Genomic DNA, 20898 nt, shown 5'->3' with positions numbered 1-20898 from the left:
TATCATCACCATATATTATAACCGTAGCTATTGGACCGATTCCCCCTACATGAGCTATGCAGTTCTGAAAGCGGCACCTTGGTAAACGTATTACCCTACGCAACTTTATGCTAGCAATCCCGAATTAATTATGAGTTTGATTGAATTCAAGTACTCCTCTACGATTAGGAATATTTACAGTGACTTGGCTTATACTGTATGTGTTCTTAAAAACGAGAAATCCACGTATAGCAGACAGCTGTGAATAAACAAGCCTTAGAAGTGCTTACCTACAATGAGAGATATCAACTACTGTTTAAGTATTGAATTACGATCAAGTATTTATAGCATCGTACAAGACGAAGATAAAAACAAATCAACAAATTTTAGAAAACACATTCTATATAAACAAGCTGCGAGTGTTGACCTGATAGGCTTCTCGGTTCAGCTGCGTGTGCTGTCTGTTACTGCTTTACGAAGAGGAGAACAATTTCGTAATGTACTCTATGACGCGAGACTTATGGCTTCATGCATAACGCGATCTATACTAAATGTGTCTTCATTGGACTTTCGTCAGATTTACTTACAAGGACAGGGGCATCAGTTTATTCTAATTCGGCTTATCATTTTCTGATAGCTGACACCCCCATTAGAACCATGGTAATGGGGTGATTTGCGCATATGCGAAGCAAAGGCAAGGTCAAACACGGAGCGAAAAATTTATTTCTTATGTATAAGTTTATCGTCATATATACGTCTATCATTATTCTTTAAGCTACAGATCCACCATCAATTAAAATACACCGCGTATCAACAAAAGTTTGTGACCGTTTTTACAAACATTAATAACGACAATGGGAATCTTTGCCCCGAAGTTATTTGGACACAATCTTTAGAAACGTCATAGAAACGTCACCATAAGTTTACGTACGCATCGGCGTACTGTGTTATACAAGTTCGCTCAGATTCTAGAAAAAGCCCCTTCAACTGCCTGCCGACCAAGTGTTTCCTAACTCGTCAAACCCTTATCAGTTTTTTATATGAACTGGATCTACAATTATATTTATCGAGCGTGAGTATCACTGCATTTATACATTATATTGATCTCATATATAACACTTATAGAAACACAAGGGCAAATGGGAACATGTAGCGCTACTGATGCTAAGACGTTTTTGTTCCCATTCTATTAGCTTCGTCTTATTGATGAGTTCTCATTGAGGTCCAATGTTCAACAACGTTTTGTGATAACCAAAGTACCCTATCTTCACAAAGTTATAAAACAAACCGTAATATACAAAGATTACCTATATATGTAAGCCCGTCCGATAGAACGAAAGTAGATTGAGTTAAAGAAGATGTGACACGCTCAGCTTAATTTCATCTTAACTAGATGCGGTCGAAGAAAATCTTCTAGCTGACCAAATGGTACCGTAACGTCTGTTTTCACTTTTCACAATTTATATCGTTTATATTGTACATATACATACTTTGTGCAAGCAGATATATGCAAGCCCACTTAAAATTTGTTATTTTGTTGCCTTAGGTCTGAGTAATTTCGTTAATTTTAGGCCCTACCACTGCCTTAAATTAGTCTCTTTCGCTTTTATAGAATGCATCTTATAATAAAAAGGGTATTAATAATCGTATGATTGAAGATATTTATAGCTTATAGATGCCCCTTTTATTATAAATGAAGATCTATTGAGTCACTGAAAAAAGATGGAACATTGTACTTTGATATCATTCACCCCGATCCGTGTTGCATTAATGAAAGGTTCCAAGTTTTTGCCTTTACATTTTTTGAGCCTGAAGTAGTTATCACTTCGTTCGCTGACCAGAGCAGGAAACATGTCTAGGCGTCAATCATGATCAATGACTAATTTTCCTAAAAATATCATATATATTTGCTGAAATGCAAGTATAAGATGACAAAAGTTAGATAACGTCGAAGACTAGAGTTCTCTACGTCTGACTCAAGTACTTACCTGCTGTTTACTAGATCATCTTCACGAACTCCAAACCTCTTGACGATATTTGTATACGATGCAGAATTTCAAATATATAAAAAATTTTTTAAGCGTGCGAGGGAAGCGTGCTTGAATAAGCCGGATAATTTTTTTCAACTTAACCCAGATGGCCTTGTTAATTAATAGGGCGCATCAGACGGTGTCTTTATCGCTGCTTTGAAGCTTTACCACAAGACGCACCGGGTTAGTGCCCCTGTGTATTGATCCTTAAAGGGGTCTTCACGTACGATACACTGTTCGACTATAAGGCTGGTGGGGTAGACTTGTCAGGAATGTATGTACACGTATAATCCCGTGTTCCAAAAACCGCTGATAGATCTATATAAAGCCAAAAATGCTTTCTAGGGCAAGAGGTGTCGCCTTGTGTCTACTACGGTCTTGGACTATACATTTTCGATAGCTAGCGCCACTGGAGAAGAAAGCAAATCAATAACTCGCAATTTATCGGAGCACTAAAAGGCGCATTCGGACAAAATGAACAACATAATTTGTCAGCCTTAACCTGACTGCTATGCCCTCTCCTTGCCAATATCGTCAATATTATCAGGGGTAACACTAGCGGGGTGCAGCATAATTACCATAATAAGGTTTTATGTATATGTATATAACGTATTATACAATTATGCCTTTGTGGTGTATAGCAACGCTGTTTAAATGTTTATGTAGTCGTTCCGACTGTTGGAAAAGCACATCCACCGTTTACAATTATCATTGACTTTTGAGCAAATAAATTGTGTCACAATTTCAATGCACCTAGGGAGATTGTATATTGGTCAACTAGCTTGATAAACATATAGTACCTAGTTAACGTACGGTGAAGATCTTTCAGATGCTATTGCAAATAGTGGTTTCAAAAGTCACGATAGCTAATAGCGTTAACTTTTCAGTTACTTGTAACTGCAAATTACAATGCATGTCGGACCCGGTCAACATTCTGATTTATGACAACATAATACGCCTTAGTAAAAGATCGTACTCTAACTCGTCGTGCTGTCAATTGTCATCGGCTTCTTTTGTTTCTGCTGTTCTCATTACATGAAAGCGTTCACAGGAATAGTCAACATTTAGTCGGCCTTCTGTGTTATATGGGTTCTTATTCATGTTATCAATCATTGGTCGGTTTCGTTACGGCTCTATGCTTATCAGCAGAGGACTGTCACACAAATTTTATGATTAGAAGTTTCGTACTTGAAGGCCTAAGTTTTACTTCGCATTTTAATACAATGTTCTATACAAGCAATTTGCTCACTAATCTCGCGAACTCATTTTCGTAAGCATTCTTATGTTATATTATCGTAAGGTTGATTTTTCTTTAATAGCGGTACGCTTAAATAACCCTGGATTATTATCGAGATAGAACGGTCGTAGAATCATTGTATATCGTGTATTCATCCATAACATCACGCTGTTTGCACGTATATACTATATGCAGATGTATGTGATTGGTTGATGTATGATTGATTACTAGAAGTGTTCAGTAGATATGTCTGTCCAAAAAGGAAAGCCACAGATGTGTTTTCTTACGGAAAGTAAGGTCCCTATAGTCCGCCATAGTTGCCAACGGGTAACACACTGTCGTTCGATTGCGAGCTAAGTATTCCATGACGAGAAGTCTAGTTTAGTATTTCCAATTATTAAGTTAATGCAGCTATGCACCATGTAATTGTCTGTTATAAATAGTATGATCAATTGATCTCTGGAGGTATCTAGAATTTCTTCTGCCAAGAACCGGGCTAGCGCGGAATGAAGATTAAGAATAATGGAATAGAAGTTCAACGGGTGTAATCTTGGAGCTCCGAAAACCCATCGTCCCGAAAAACACACCACACTGTTCTGAGTTTCGATGCGTTACGCTGGGTTAGTAACGTACAGAAATGCATTTGAAATTCTCCTCCATGCAAAAATGGCCTTAGCGTGCGAAGTAATTGTCTCAGTGTTTGTATCGGCTTGACATTTTTTTTTGAGAGATCGGGCTTCATATTAGAAAACAAAGCATTCCACACTTTCGTATATTTGTTCTACTTGTTTTAGATGGCAAGCAGTTATCGACCACGTCTTCATACAGGGTGATCGGAAAGTTTCTGTGTGACTGGCATTTAACAAACAAACTCTAAAACTAGCAGACCTGATACCATATACATGTATAATAAGAAATGTCTAAATATAATAAAAGTGGCATCTGTAACTGCCTATGAGAGCTCGGTAACAACATGTTTGTCTATGGATGTTCGCCTAACAGCAATACCGAAAACAAATACCAAATATTCGATAATCAGTTGTCGTGAAATAAGTAGATCCTCTAAATAAATTGTTTTCTCCCTTCTAAAAGTAGAGTAGGTTATCCTCGAGAGAACTTCCTTGCGAAATACCGATGGTATTACTTTGATTCACGCACAAATTAGATGGCTGACTGAGAGAAGACCGAAGTACCGAACAGAAGTTGACACTTAACGACATGCTCTGGATTACTTCAGTCCCAGGATGTATCAGTGAAGCTTATTGATCCTTTAAAATGTTTCGTGTAAATTAAGAAATACAGCACAACGTATACCTATATCACAAGTGCTTACATATAGCAAGTACTTGTGAGTGAGAAATATTTACCCTTATATTTCTCAAAGGGCTCATTTATGTTAACTAGTCCACAGGGAGTGATGTCCCACAAAAGAATTAGGCACTCCTTCTTTTACTCTTCTAGTATTCTTAATTTGAATACCCAATATTACTGTTTCGAGAGAATACACTGTCTTTTAGCAATTTTGAACTCGAAATTATTATTCCCCAATCAATATATAAGCACGTCGTATCTAGTGGCATTTCTTCAACAAGCACGGCGCCTCTGCCTTCAAAGATCTCTGACGACTCAAAACCCTCAACTTCTTTTTCGTTCACTACGACTTTTTCTTTCCGTTCATTTTTTTAATGAAGTTTTTATGCAAGGTACACTAGTCGTGCTATCAATTTCACGGCTTTAGCTAACTCTTCTCGTGACGCTGCGATCGCTCTGGTGATGGCTAGTAACCTGGTGGAGCCGGTAACGAAGTTTGCCCAGGCTTTGCGGGTTTCCTGCATACCGTGGGTCGGTTGCCCTCCTCCACCGATTTTACTTTGACTTTCAGCGGTGGCCCGTCCCGTAAGAGCCCCTAAAACGGTACCCCTAGACCCTCACATAGCTACAGAGCGCATTCCATGAAAATTTTTCGCGCCATCATTAGCCACGTCGTAGTCGACGTTACCTCGACGCCCTTTAGGGAACCCGCGAACATGAACATTGCCATTACTAGAACCACCCACAGAACCACACACGCACCCACCCGTCCATCCCCAGATCTGCGACGCTGCTTGAGCGCGAAGGCTCGCCATAGCTTGTCTGCCACTGGCTTTGCCACCGCTGCTCTGCTTGCTATCGTGCGCAGCGCGATTTCGAATCAGTTATCGCGTGAGCGTGCTCACACGAATCTGACCCGAGCCTTGCTCCGCTGTTACAAATCAAAGCAACGCTGTTGAAAGAGTTATTTCCATAATAAAATTCGCTTGATTGGCCCTACCGTCAGCTTCTACTTCAGCCTTTGTTACCTGGCAAGCAGTGACTCTTTCACTATTGCAAGTACTACTGCTGCTGCTGTCCATGGTAATCGTGATGGCGATCAATTGACGTGACTTGCACAGTACGAGCACGCCGAGGTGGTACTGGTTAGGCTGCTGCTTTACTTATTAGCGCTATTATATCGCCTTCGCCGCGTCAGTATCAGCTCGAGGCTGTCGCCAAACCCCTGCAGTATGCATGTGTGTGCTTGTCTATCCGTGTTTGTCGATCGGACACATCTCTCGCTTAATCGCAAGCTTTGGACTACGTAACATAACAGTGACTTTTTTTTTACGTGTCTCACCGGCTTACTTACCTGCCGCTGTATGTCCTATTGTTTAGACAATGTGCTATATTGGTCGGGCGGTAAAAATGGAATCAAAGCACTCGCTTCGCAAACGTTCACTGACTCCAGAACAAACTTGGATAACGCTGAACGCTACGATAGTGTAAAGCCTGAGAACCTTCAGCTATCAATCGGTAGCCAACAAAACGGTCGGCCCAAGTTCTTACATTTTGTATGGACATGTATATGGTGGGAAAGGGATCAGGTTTTGACAGACAAAGCCCATTTTTCAACAGCGAAGAGACATGATTGTTTCAATTGCAGAGATCACTCACGATTAGGGAAAAGGGAGAAAGGCTGACGCAAGTCGCGAGGCGGCATACACAGCTTTTACAGAGAACCTTTGAGGCATCATAATCACTCTATGATAAAATTTGGATATATACCCATTCAAGCTCATGCCGGTCATTTCTCGATGCCCCTAAAATAAACAGATAAAAGCTTAGTAGGCAACTCGACCGGCCTGGGCCGGGCTCAAAATTGAAAAAGGATCCGGCAATTAGCTACTTGCTTAGATCTTAATTATTCCTACGTGCTTTCAACATGTAATATTATTATTATTATGTTTGATCCATACTACCCACCATCTGGTGCAGGAGGATAAGTTCAACAATATAAAGTAAGTGACGAAACTTAACATGTTCACCCCGTGTGATCATTAGTTGCCTGCTGAGAAGACAAGCAGACATAAGCTTATCTTCGAAACGGTTTCCCACACCTGTTAGTTCTCGGTAGACAGGTACCATCCTGTGCTGAAGATGTCACAACCGTAATCAATTGGAAGTAGCCAATTGTCTAAGCAGGACAACAATTATTATTTCTATTACTTAACGCATTCCGCCTAATATTCCGCAATGAGAAATCAGCTATGTCGTTCCCGCACGCATCCAAAGGACACGGTTTAAACAGTAGCCAGAGCAATACATCTGAAACCTTTTCAAGTTCCCATCTGATACGTTGTATCTAGTTATTTTATAATATTATACACGTTATTTTCATATGCGAATAGCATTTTTAATTAACTTGTCTATACTGAGCAAGAGCTTGCACGTTATGGACGACCCCGCTCAGACGCGGACGCTAGAACACGAAAACCGATGGATCTAGTTTACAAACATGATTTCTCACAGGAAAACTAAGTAGCTCTATCGGTGCAGTCATGATATGCATGTTAAAGTTCTGTCTGCATAAATCTGTACCCGTGGGTCAGGAACCCACACCGCGGTTCAAGCTTAGCAGCACCCTGTAGATTTTATTTATGGGGTACGACTTGCGTGCGGTCGACAAAATTCAAATAAAAATGCTGGAATTTACATTACTAGTCGAAGACATCGTTGATCATCCCCGCAAACGCTAACGCTAGATTGATCTGAATCGAAAATCCCTTGGGATGCAAATCGCCGTAAGACGTTCGTATTGGGAAGACAACTGTTTAGATGAGAAGTTCAACTTATGCGTATGTGAGCCTCTACAATCTACATATGTCAAACGTAGTTTTACTTGACATCGTAGGTCTTCAAACGGGATTCTGAAACAAAGCCAAATTGTCATCAAGGGTAAGTTAGTTCAAACAGAATATCATCCAATAGAGAGGGTTTCCGCTGTTGCAGGCTTTTTGCCTATTCAATAATTTAGAGCTAAAAGCGTTCACTGGCCATTTATATATTTTAACTAAGACCATCTCCTTATATAGCAGCTTGTGAAGTTTACGTATAATATAGTAGATTATTCAGCAGAGTCAATGACGTCGATATTTACTGAAGCGAGCAGTTAGTTGTTTGTCGCTTGTGCTATCTGCCGTTGTGACGTGACTCAGCTCTATCTATTTTGCTTTACATTGAGCGAGCGCTTACGCAGCGAAGCAGCCTTCAAAGCGCGCTACAAAAATGGCTTTACTTAGTACATCTTCAGCCTTTCTCGCAGACAAAATTCGAGCGTAGGGTTACAGCATTCACAATGACGTAGGAATCAACCTATTTTGACGGAATGATTGCCCTTAATTTCGCCGCCACCGCCGCCCTAGCAATTATGATTCAAACGCCAGTAGACGCCAGCCGGCGGTCACTAAGTGGCTTTATCCCGTTGGGGGAAGCGAGACAGCGGCTATCAGAGACGCCGGCAGTCGTAGCAAGTTTGCTTCGATGAAAATGTGTCTCGTTTTTTATTGCATCGCTGGTTGATTTTGAACAGTTGAGGGTTCGGCTATGACGAGCTTTGATATATCGTTGGCGTGGTGAGCATCTAGAATCGTTGTTATTATCTAGATCGGATTCTGTCAGATCACCAAATAAGTGAAGAGCATTGCTACCTCTGTACCGCTACAATGATAACGCTACCTATAATGTTTATGTAAATTTTTTTCGGGAAATCTAATGGTGAGTTTAGTCGTCGCAGCGAGCAGCGAGACAGGGAGTTTCGTCTTCCTGTTCATCTAACCTACCGCCGTCTAGCGCGGTCAGTACGATAAGCTGATCAGGAGTTACGGACTACGTGCTCCGCTCAGAAAGTCTCTGTACAATCAGTCTGTGTATGTTAGATTGAATCAGATCCTTAGAAGCGTAATTTTGGACGATATCTTTAGGTGTCTGTTAACATCAGCAGCGCTGTTTTCAATGGACTGTTGTTTATGCCGTAGTAAAACGTCTAGTTTTCTATGGACTTGAACAGAAATAGCTGTTTCTTTTTTCTATAGATGTATTAAGCGTTAATTCGTGGTAAGTTGTTTGTTGTTTTGATAGCATACTAAGAGTTGATGCTTCTGGCATCGACATCGCGAAGTCGGTGTGCTGTCGCGCAGCGAAGACATTTCATTGATAGATAAAAGATTGCGGCCACCATTCGAGCTAATTTTATGTGGACAACTTTGCAATGATGTTAATTTAATATTGACAGTCACTTTCGAACAATTGTTCTCAATTAAACAGTGATCCGCTACATACTGCAGTATATCAGAAAATACTAGAATTTACAATACAATATAAGAATTTCATTTTGAATTTAATAATAGCCAGAGTTGAAGGGTCAAAGAAACATAAGCAATTAGATAACTAAGGAATCATTCAACTGTGAGGATGGCCACGGTAATAATATGCATATGTTCAGTGTTGAGGTCGCAATTTCGACCTTGTTTTTCTAAAAACTAGCAACCAATATTATTCTGTTGACGGTTTTGATGTTACCGATCTCCGAAACGTTTTTAGGTTAATCAGAGACCAGTAAAAAGTAACGTGGAATCCAAGTCAATTTGAGTACGGCCGTGTCTAGGTAGGAGGTAAGTTTATCAGCATAAATAGTAAATCGGGTTTTGGCGTATTAGGTGAACGAGACAGGATGCATTGGGCTTTCGTCAGCCATATCATACGACAAATCCACCGCGTGTACGTTATAAACACCGTTACTGGCCTGCATTTTGACCAAGTCCTTGGGAACATTAGGCACATAATAAATAGTAATAAACAATGAAGTGGCTCAAAGCAGACCGCTCTAAAATGTTCTTCAATGATAAACACAAAATTCGAGCGTTAGAGCAATTGTAATTAAATGAAGTAAGGGCTCTTCGTTATGATGCATGATGAACTCATTACAATATCTGGCTATTATCGAAAATGGTCATACAAAGTTACTGCTGCATATTTTTTGGGCCTGGATCACCGTAATACCTTTTCGCGTTTGTTTTGGATGACATATTCTCTTTATCCTATTTAAGAACAAATCGGATTATTCATCAGCGTAATTTATCGAATTCTTCTTTAAGACAGCCAAAATTAAGAAGTCGTACCTAAAGGCAGGACGACCACCATTCACAGTACACTGGGGCATTTTAGCCCGAATTTAACATTTAGTCCGAATAACGGTTACCGAAAACTGCGACACCTAGATCATCTGTCCGCTTCGTAGAAATTCTCGTCTTTAATGAAACGGCCGACATGTCACAGCCCGTACCATTATTATTATTACAGAATAATACATTATGTTACAGGCTAAATATCATAAAGTTTAGACAAGACGGCGTAACGAATATGTAACATCCCAGACTGTGATTTAAAATGGCATCATTATCCTTGTGTAAGTCCTGCTCTCGGTGACGGTAGATTCCGCAGTAGGGATCCTACGTCCTCGCGTTGCATGGACTCTTACCATATAAGAAAATGTATTTTTTCTGTTCTTTCAACTATATTCTATAGCAATAAATTCACTTTGAAGCTTATATAAATGATTCGAATGCTGAACACAATGAAGTCATAATTGTGGAACATACCACCTAATCTATACCAACGAAGACCATGTTTACTAGACTCTGTGCTAAACGTGTTCTTGCTCAAAGGTCAGTTTTGTCAACAGTAAAACACGCTTGAGACAATCCATCGTCAAAACACTCGCCTATCAAGATGCAACACTATCTATATTATTAAATATAATCTATATTATTAAATATAGATTAATTTCATGTGTACTGTTATTTTTTTGGTTGAATTTTCAGTTTTAGAACATGAAGTGAATGGATTGCCAGTAAAACCGGGTTGCGACCCCGATAAATTGGACGAATGCGGCTCAGAGTTGGTTATTTTTGGAACAGGACATCGTATTCCAGAAACCGAGGATGAGCTTCGCCAGCAGTGCAGGTACACTATGCAGTCCTTTTGATTTCGCACACTTCACTATCACTGTGTCGGAATGACAGGCTATAACGTCAAATAGATTTTTGTTTGCGATGAATTTCAGTCTATGCCCAGAATCTCTATCGAGTACGCTAGAGGACTAGTATCGGCCCTAATAATGACAGTGTTTTGAAGGGCTTAGCAGAAGCGTAACAGATAATAAAGCTAGCTAGAGATATCGGAATCACTGATAATTACGCCGTACACAATAGCTGGCGCAGTATATATAGTGAAGCAGGGAACGCGTGGTCCGAGATAATTTTTACATAAACCATCACTACACTGTTATGAAGAGGCCTCTGCAAATCAATAAGGTAACAATGCAGTACTATTAACACGTTAGTAAAAGTAAGTATAACTTTATAGTTACCATAGCCTTTAACACCTTCAAAGAAATTTCTGAGTGTCCACATAAAGTTTAGGCTTGGCTAATACATTGTCGTCGTAATAGGCTTTTGCGAAGCATCAAATCTAATTGGTTATAAGAATTAGCGATCTCAAATGAAAAATCCGAAATATCTGTACTGTTATTCCAAATCGGACCATCAATAAACTTTCCACCCATCATTTTCATCAAACGCTGTAATATTTCAGTTTCCGTTCGATCCTAACAAAAGGTTATTTTACACTAAACATAAATAATATTTTGTAAAAAAAGATCGTTAAAAATAAGCGCACCTCTCTACTTATGCTTTCATCAGCCGTAAGTAGTAACGCAAAGAGTATACGGGACGCAAATACACTTCTTATGTATCGTAATATAATCGGGACAATTGCTCTTACACTCTCGACCACTAATTGTTACTGTCGAAGTCGTATCCAATCATCATCAATTGCTTACGGAATTTCCTGGTATTTCATTGATTTTCAATTTCAAATTCTCAGTTAACTTGATGGAAAAGAAGAAACTGGCTCCGCCTTATTTTTATCTTAACCCTTTGAAAAAAAGATAATTAGCAAAATCGATGATCGCTGCTCGGTGTCCTTGCACATTGTACAAATAATTGTTCATCTATAAAAATCCCTTGACAACCTATTGCCATTTAAAACATTTGCAATGGCAATAGATTTGTCTGACCATGTTGCCAAAGGGTAGGATGTTATTACACTAAGGTAGCGTTCAGGTGCTAAGGAAACAATTTGGGATTTACATCAGACAGTTCATGGCCTCGAAATGCAAAGTCGATCAGAAAAAATGGAAACCATCAGTAGGACTTCCTAAAGGAACGATTAGCACACCGCATTCCATAAATGTGGCCACTTTTAATAGGTGATTCCTAGGGATATGTGTAGCGTTCAGTCAGTTTTAGAGTGGGTTGAGACAGTTTCCTTCTTTTACCTCAAATGAGATCTTTTCATCGAATTTCAGAATTAGTAACAAAAGTATATACCTTAAGTGCATAAAAAGTTATAATTTACAGTCTTCAACATGGCTCGTTGGGGCTTCTAACGTGCAAATTATAATGGACTTTGTGAAGGCAATTCTTGTCTACAGTTTGTCATGTTTTCTTCAATAGGTGTGTTCTTTTAAAGTCACATTGTCAAGCAAGGTTCTTGTAGACAGATACAAGTACAGGTACGTTAGGACCTAACGATACTGGTGCACTTGAATCGAAAAATTTAAATGTACCATATTCATTTTCGGTAGATACGTTTAGAGACAGCGGAACAAACAGACAGATTCTGGAACAAACTGATGACTGCAGTGGAGTATTTTTTATCTATTTAGTTCTCTCGGATCCAGTAGATGGCTACAATGTATTCTTAGGTGAGTGACACGAGTTAGTTAGCAGTATGTCTATATATTTCGCATTTAATATAGAAACAGATTTTCAAGCTTCTGTACGTAAATGCACAGCTAAAATCATAAGAAGTTTCTGCATGGTCAGCCGTCTTCAAACTTTTCAGTAAAGCTTGCACATGTCTAAGATTGCATGTTCTTTCAGCGAAGTTTTTTTTGGAGAGAACTGGCCTTATTTCGAATGTAATGTTGGATGTATCATAAGGTGTTCTTTGATATTCTTTAATATATTATTCCACGAGGCCATTATCGGTGATTGGTAGGGAAACAGGTGGTACCGGAATGGTCTAACTGAGAACTATTAAATTTCTCATATTCAATGGTGTATCACAGAAGTGAAGCTATAAACACTTCGCACCTGTAATTTAATGAGAAGTAAAACAGCTTGTATGGCTTTTCATTTAGAGTTTCGGTCATTTTTCATCGAAAACTGTTGCCTATCATTGTAAGAGGATACAAAAGCCGAAATTGTCTGTCTCATTTTATTGCTTTGTTGTACGAAACGCCGAAGCTACCGGCACAATCAATTGGTGTTTAAAGTTTTCATTATATTGATCAGAATCATCGACGACGATGAAAGCTTAAGAAAAGGCAGATTTATCAAAGTACAGTTCTACTCAGAAAGCTAAATGTAGTGAAATTTGTTAGATGTTAATCGACTTAAGACTCCTAAATGTTTTAACCATGTCTAATATAAAAAGGCCGTGTCCATTGTTTAGAGGAGGCATGTAGGGACCCACATTGATTGTCCTTGTTGAAAAATATTTTACTCCTTAGAGGCATTTGTGGTTGTAGCAGATACAATATTTTTTTTGATGTTCGAAAGGCTGTATCAATAATAAGATTCATGCTTATTAAAATCTGTGAAAAAAAAAAAAGACAGTCTGGGTACTACCAATAGACTCAGATTCGATCAATCTTGCCTCACATAGCATTACAGGGAAATATTTTCAAACGGATTTTTGCATATAAAGGTGTTAGCTTGCTACTCCCTGCTATAGTACATTACAGATTGACAAGGTATCGGAAAGCAGGTGACAGGTTTCTGGCATCAATATTTTGTAGCACCGCCTCTTGCAGCTGTAATTTTCGCCATCTTTTGAAGCACGCTTCTGACGTAGTTCTTCGCTGTTTCAGATATAGCTGGACCCTATTATCATATAGTAATAATTTTTAACGGAAATCTAGAACATTCGTTATTTCCTGTCCTTCCCGAATCTGTGATTTTTTTTAGATTTTCCAGACGTTTTCTAAGGGATTAAAGTCCGACGAATCAGCAGGTTGCGGCAGCACTTGAACGTTATCGGTATAAAGTTGCCTAGAGACACGCCGAGCTCTGCGACGAAACGCCCCATCGTGCACGGAGACGTAATCAACGACATAAAATCATCCCACACCTGAGGCAGCATTTTGCTCTGCAGCAAAACCTTAGCCTATTCCTGCTGCTCTAATATGGTCTGTGCGAAATGTATCATCGCGCAGTTTTTGTCCGGTCAGAATCAAAGACCAGACAGATCTTTTGTTGGATGTTTGACTTTCGGTATGACGCAGCAATGTTGCGAAGACCGTTTGGCAACACGTTCGAAGGCATGATGAGCGTTCCTTTTTCGAAAATTTCGAAATGAGATTTTAAGCAATAGACTTTTCAACGGTCTAATTCTTGCCTTGGCCACTCTACTGTTCTTAAACCCAGCTGGTTTGACGAAGATTAGTTTTTGAATCTGCTTTGAAAAACATTATGCGAAACGAACTGGCCTTTTTAGAGCTCGTAGGAATCACACGATCCTTCCTTTTCGTAATACAGTTTCTTGGATCCTTTCTCCTCAGCTTTCTAGCAACGTCGGCGACTAGATGCTTGAAAGCATGGAACATCTTAGTTTTGCGTTGTGTATATTTGTTAGAATGAATCAATTTGCTAATCAGTGTTTTCTGCTCCTCAGTGATATCTGGTCCTCTTCCTGTTTCAGCGGCTCGCGTACGTTGCTAGAAAACACTCGAACCACTCGGGCCCACTCAAACACCACCACTTAGTTGCTATACAGTGTGCTATATAACCGTAATGGTTAGATGGTGAGACAGAACGCGCCAGCTGTAGCATAGTATGAGGTATTAGCATGAAACGTGAATGCTGGACCATCTAAAATCTCTGAAATCCGACTATAGATATCCTAGTCCTTCTTGACATTTAGGGTACCAGTGTAAATATCGAATAATACTGCTTTTATAAGCTATAAACCTATCTATAGTGATGATCTCACTCTAGTACAGCGCGATTGCCCAGGAAAATTGAAACAATTTGCTTAATTTTATCTGCGGCTGTTTAATAAAGTATCGACCGTATAATAAATAGAAGTGCCTGAGTCTCTCTGTGTCACTACTAGATCTACCGCGATCACTTGGCGAATACACAGATGTTTTACTTATTGCTACGATAGAGATTCACGTTGCGAGAGAACCGGGTCTGCTACATGGTCACCGTTCATATTTAAAGGATGCGAGGGCGGACTCTAGAATACTGGAAAGGACCGCCCCGTTCCTATAGTTGAATACTACTCGTCCGACAGAATAGACCTTTACAACAAAAATGCAGTTTCAATATCTGCAGAGTTATCTTTGTTTACAGAGCAATCAAAAATACTTAAATCGATTACGTCACACAGGCAATGAGCAGGTAACTGCTCCCGTTGTAGATAGCCATACATGGATAGAAAAGTACAACAAAGAGACAACATGCCGCTTTACCATCGCTCGTCACTAAGAACAGTCGTGAATCGGCCTAAAAGTATACAGTGTTTTCTGTCTGCACGGTGACGTATAGGACTAAACCTTTAGTCCTGTGCCACCGACATACACAACGCTATACGCACAATCACATAATAAAAGCAGACGTCGTTTTTTATTTTCCAGTTATTGTAGTCGTCTAGTATATGAAAATGTTCTCAAGCTGTGTTAAGCACAATTTTATGTATTGACAGGTAAATTTTACTATGGCAAAGGCATCTAATGATCTCGAGTAGGTGAAGCTCACCAATCGTCTCAAGTTCATTTGTTTACTATGTTGGCCGCTCCTTTCAGAATTGAGCGGGAAGCTGAAATGTGCGCCCGTGAATTCGCTAAGGAATGCCTCCCTCCTCTACCGCGGGGAATGGTGATCGTTATACTCGAAGGTATCAGCCAAGAAGTGACTTGGAAATGCAATCCGAACCACACTCTTCATCATGGTGAGTATATTTTCGAATTTTTTTTTCATCTACATTCGTTGTTATTACGTGGAGCGTGTAGTGTCTGTCCCACCTTAACGACTAGAAAATGTAAGATGAACTGTTTAGCAAGGAACGTAGACACTTCCCTTCTATCAGTGACTACAATGCCCAGTGGTTATATAGGACGTAAAACTTAAAGCACTTAGTAACGTCATAGGGAAAACTCCTCGAAACAGTTTAGTAATGCGACCATGCTAGTTTCTTTTTTTTTTTTTTAGATTTATCTACGAGATTTCTTTCGGTTGTTTTGCTTGAACGGAAAAGTATTTGTGTTCATGGCCTGTTGTATGGATATAATCGTGTTTCAGATCAGTTCACCGCGCAAGGAGCAACACGTCGTCGTGTTGCTCTTTCATCGGTTGTGCCACTCAAAGATTTCAACTTGTAACGAAAACAAATAAATCTAGTCATGACATAAACGATTCTATAGCTCATTCAGGAAAATACAAATCGTACGAACAACCTAATCTAAAAAGCATAGTATTGTTTTGTCGCAGAGGCTTGCCACTCAAATCAATCTAACATAGCCAAAAAAAAAAAAGTATGACTCTATTCAATTTAGAATAGGACGGAAGAGAATTAGTACATTCAGTGTAAAAGAGTAAAAATATTGTAATATTAAGTATAAAAATAATGGTTTTGTACGCGCGGGCGTTGTTGATTGGAAACGTTAATGTTTAGTTAAAACATTCCTGCATTTAATTGAAATGTTTTATTTTCTTCATCTAAACAAAATATGATTTTGTATTCCGATCTGATTAGATGTCTAATTCTGATACTTTGTTAGAGCTTATACCACTCATCACGGCACGGGTATACAAACAATTGCATGGAATTAAGAGGTGAAAGCGGCGAAAAATGACGTACGCTGCGTAAAAAACCAAACAGTATACAGCTGTCAATATTTTGCTTAAAACTGTTTCCGCAAAATAAAAACCCAGTTTTTCTCAAGAGCTGGTCTGAAATCGCTTTGGAACTAATATACTTGCCACATTTGCCTTCATTTGCCTCTCTTTGCATTTTAGCCCATAGCGACGAAACACGCTTCAACTGAAGGCCGACAACTTTTCTCAAATAAGCATTCAGGTCTTGGACTGAAGCAATAAATAATACGATCAGACCAACGTAAAATTGGAGTACCATTCCAGTTTTAGAATCTGTCGTATTTCTCTCTATATTGTTGTTTCCTCACGTAAAAGTCAGTTATTAATTTGTGGCATTTAATAAATGAAATTCTTAAGGTCTTATGTTCTAGTATCGTTTGATTATCAATATCCTTGACCGGAAAAAAAAGCATAGGTCCCAAATCGGCTACAAAATGTGTTATAAAAAGTAAATTGAATTGAATTGAAATTTTATGCTATTTTCTAAACTATTTATCTCACTTCTATGGCAGCAAACCGTTTATTGACGCACCACAAATATCAATAGCGAACTCTTCTTAGTCATATACATTTATTAACTCGTCTCATAAAGTACAGCCGCCAAACTTTAGATACGTGAAGATCATTTACCAAACTCAATGAAACGTGCAAAGGAATAGGCGCAGTCAATTCGTTGTGTACGTAAACGCCAGCGGTTTACGTACCTTATCTTAATCGGTTGTTTTGTTGTTGTAAAGTGCGATGATATCGTTTCTTTACGTTTCACATGTGCGGGTTTTACATTGGAAACTTTCTTGTTTCTCTTCTAGTTAGATCTTATCGGTCATGGCTGATTGGTGTTCATATTTAGATCTTCCGAACCTCTATTGCATTTGAGATCGGTGTGGCAAGCTTGTGCCTATTTCATGAGATCCGTTAGTGCTCGGTGCTGTTGTTTTCTATTATTGCTTTGATAGATTTGAAGTATTCCTATTGATCCACTTTCAGATTTCATTCGTCATGCTTCGTGCATGAACAAGATCGGCCACACGCTACATCGCTGCATGACCAATCTTACCCTGAAGCTAGATTATAGTGCTGGAGTAGAGCCCCACCTTCGAGTTGGACGGTCATGCTGGTGAGTACTATACTATGCCATACATATTATATATGGCGATTAAGTATCATCAAGACTAGTAAGAACTGAAATCCCTTGAAAACGTTACAATTGATTGTAATATCGAAAGTGATGAAAAATCATTTTATAGAATTGTATGTACAATAGGATCAAAAAGCTTCCATTATTAACAAATGATGATGACATAACATGATTGGTTTACTGCAATAGATAATATGATAGAATACATTTGTAATTCAACTAAATAATTATTATGTTAAATGTCAAATAATTATACTCGCGAACGCATAACTTTCCATGTATTATGAATCATTTATTTCTTTGGCCTTTGACACTAGTTTTCCTAATTTCCATAACGCTATACTAAATTTCAATAGCAGATTTAGAAGGGTCCTTGCTTAATAATCTGTTAGAGGGTATATATATCTATGTTCGTCTGTTCGTAAAAACAGACCCTTAAATTGAGATACCTATATTACTGTAAGAGTTATCCGTAAAGATGCTTGCGAAATTCGGCCTCCTTCGAGCTTCAGTAGACCACCGTCTCAGCAGTGTTATTTTCTGTATTAAACGAAATGTTATAGAAGATAGAACACATTTTGTGATACATGTCATCGTGAAATCGTACGATGGTCGGGTCAGTAACAACTAAATCTTCAGACAATGGAAACTTAAAAGACGGCTGTTTCCTCTCTACCGTTAAGTCGAGACTTTTAAGGTAGATACCGTGGGTTGAATAGTTAACTATTTGTTGTTGTTTGAATTCCCTTAGTTATAAAAGTTCGAGAACTATTAACTTCTAGTGATACTAAAATGTTAATCGAGAATGGGAAGTACGATTGCACCCGACAGCAAGACAAAAAATCAATTAAAAATGCCGCCCTTTAGACTTGAACACCGCTAAACCGCACAAGCAGAGTAACGATAGCCATTTTATATCACTAATAAAATTCGTTAATGTCACAAATCGAATGACATCTATCACTCGATCCATTTTTATAACATTATATTTACTACTCACTTTGCAGGGTTGTTTTTATACGAAAGACGCGCGTTTTAGGGCATGGTCTAAAGGAACGAAACAACGTCGTCGTTTAACAGACACTGAACATCTACAGTATAACAGAGATGAATGACAGATATCTTATATGTGCAGTTAACTTTGCTCAACCTTTTTGATTGTAGTAATTTCCAGGAGTACATCACATGCTCATCAAAGGCCGTCGAGAAATCTTGCGGGAAAGAAGCTGGCGAATATATCCGAAAATTGTTGACGCGGTCTGCTGGCGACTTCATTGAGATTGCCTGCGTAAATCATAAAACAGGTATAACTGCCATTTGGCTGCCATTCCTTCTCTTAAATTTGATCTAATAATAAATCGGATTCGTTTATTTAGGACCACGATGTTTAAAGGTATTAACCTTGAAAAATTTCTACACTCTGCCCAGAGAAGATCTAGGGGAACGGATGACAAAGCTTTTGTTTTTATTTCATCCAATTGACTGAAGTAGAATGCGAAAGGTGCTGTAACACCAGATCAAAAAATTAATAATAAAAAGTCGTCATCGAGCAGTTTTCCTAACATAACAGGGAACAGCAAAGTGCAAATTTAAAGTCACAATATTTGTTGAATTTATCATAACCAAGAGCTTAGCTTCAGTCGCAGTACCGGATTACTGTTTTCATAACTGTATTTATCTTCTTTTAAGCGAGGACTGAATTTCAATTCTATTTGTTTGCACCTGTTCTTTGTACGTAGATGAAGCCAAAATCCTAGCTTTGCTTCACTATATATACTGTTGAATCAATTTTCGCCAATCATTCAAATACACATGGCTCATTATGCGGGTTATTTATTATGTGCGTATATCACTTTGAAGCACATACATGCCATAATAAAATCCAATATACATTTGTTGCTTACATGAATGATAGTTTCAGCGTATTTAAGTTAAGCTACATAAGTTGATCTTTTGGCGTCTGTTTATTGTAAGTAGTTCACTTACCTATGTGTGAGTAACATATCTTCCAAGGTTTGACTTTTTAGCAATATGTCCTAAAGAGTTCACTCGGCAAAAGGGAGTCCACTTGTCGGAATAAGCCATCAAAAATGCACGCCCTTTAAATGTTGAAAAGATCAAAAATTTATTGCTCAATAAATTACACCAGAATCTAGATTCAACCTCTACGGGAAAGAGACATGAAACTTATGACTTTCGAAGAAAATAAGTTTAATTATTAAAGTTAAACATTTTCTTCTTAAAAATATGGTGTGGTTACAAACGTAAAAAAACAGCAGACGTTAACATAACCCCGGATACATTGTCGCTAATAGGTCGTGTAGTAGAGGTTTGTTTTATAGCAATACAACTTTGAGACACTATAGCATATATATCCCTCCATGTTTCGAATTTTAAGTCCGGTATCACCGTTAGGCATTCCGTCAGACAGCAGGCTCTCAGCATGAAACAAAGCCTATCTACGCCTGATTTCAAACGTAGACCAAGTGCCTAAGATTAGCAGTACGTTACCTATTAATCTATGATGGAATGCTTAACGGCGATACCGGACGTAACATTGGAAACATAGAGGGCATATCTATCTAGCTCATATATCGGCAATATGCTGGTCTATAGAATTAATCTTATTTAGAGAATATTGAATTTAGACGGCACATAACTAAGAAATAGGATGCAAATGAAAAACGGCTTTCTCAGGATACCAACTAGTAACTCCCATTGTAATAGAAAACTTTATTAAGAATATATTACATTTTGAGCCTCAGTAATTTTACTACGAATATCAGAATATGTTTTTAATTGGTACAGCTGGGACTGCCATGTCATTATTTTATTTACAGTTGGATGAGGCCATTAAATTAATTATTAATATTAATTTTCTAGTTGAAATATACAAATAAATGATGACAATGCATGGCGAACATTAATTAATGTTCGCCAAAATATACAAGCTTAGAAGTGGCAACTAATTTAATTTTATCTGTAACCTACCTGCAAATGCCAGACGCTCCTGCGTGTCGGAAAGTGAACGCGCAAGGTGGAATTAGCTCGAACAATGTCAACTATCGCATCGGACAACTGAATGAGGTATTAACCGGAAAATCTGCCAGCTTTTATAAGTTATTATTTTTAGAATGATGCCAGTTTGATTAAACAGGATTAGAAATATAGAAGTACAGAAAATATCGAAAAAAAAATGCTTTAACTTTAACC

The 20898-nt window shown here is 38.5% G+C and overlaps 1 protein-coding gene across 2 annotated transcripts in view; it reads left to right on the top strand.

Moving 5' to 3' along the window:
• LOC111261733 (uncharacterized) overlaps positions 1 to 20898 on the top strand; it is a 38943-nt gene that overhangs the window by 16783 nt on the left and 1262 nt on the right. For both annotated transcript variants that reach the window (XM_022835448.2, XM_022835447.2), the window contains exons 2-6: positions 10422 to 10563; positions 15476 to 15621; positions 17535 to 17664; positions 18850 to 18989; positions 20690 to 20772. In XM_022835448.2, coding sequence (XP_022691183.1) covers positions 10422 to 10563; positions 15476 to 15621; positions 17535 to 17664; positions 18850 to 18989; positions 20690 to 20772 — 641 coding nt within the window. The remainder of the gene's footprint in view (positions 1 to 10421; positions 10564 to 15475; positions 15622 to 17534; positions 17665 to 18849; positions 18990 to 20689; positions 20773 to 20898) is intronic.

This window comes from Varroa jacobsoni, unplaced genomic scaffold (assembly GCF_002532875.2).
Source record: "Varroa jacobsoni isolate VJ856 unplaced genomic scaffold, vjacob_1.0 scaffold_590, whole genome shotgun sequence".
NCBI classification, from domain to species: Eukaryota; Metazoa; Arthropoda; class Arachnida; order Mesostigmata; family Varroidae; genus Varroa; species Varroa jacobsoni.
Note: the sequence above shows the minus strand (reverse complement) of the source record. Positions and strands in the feature narration are given on the sequence as shown.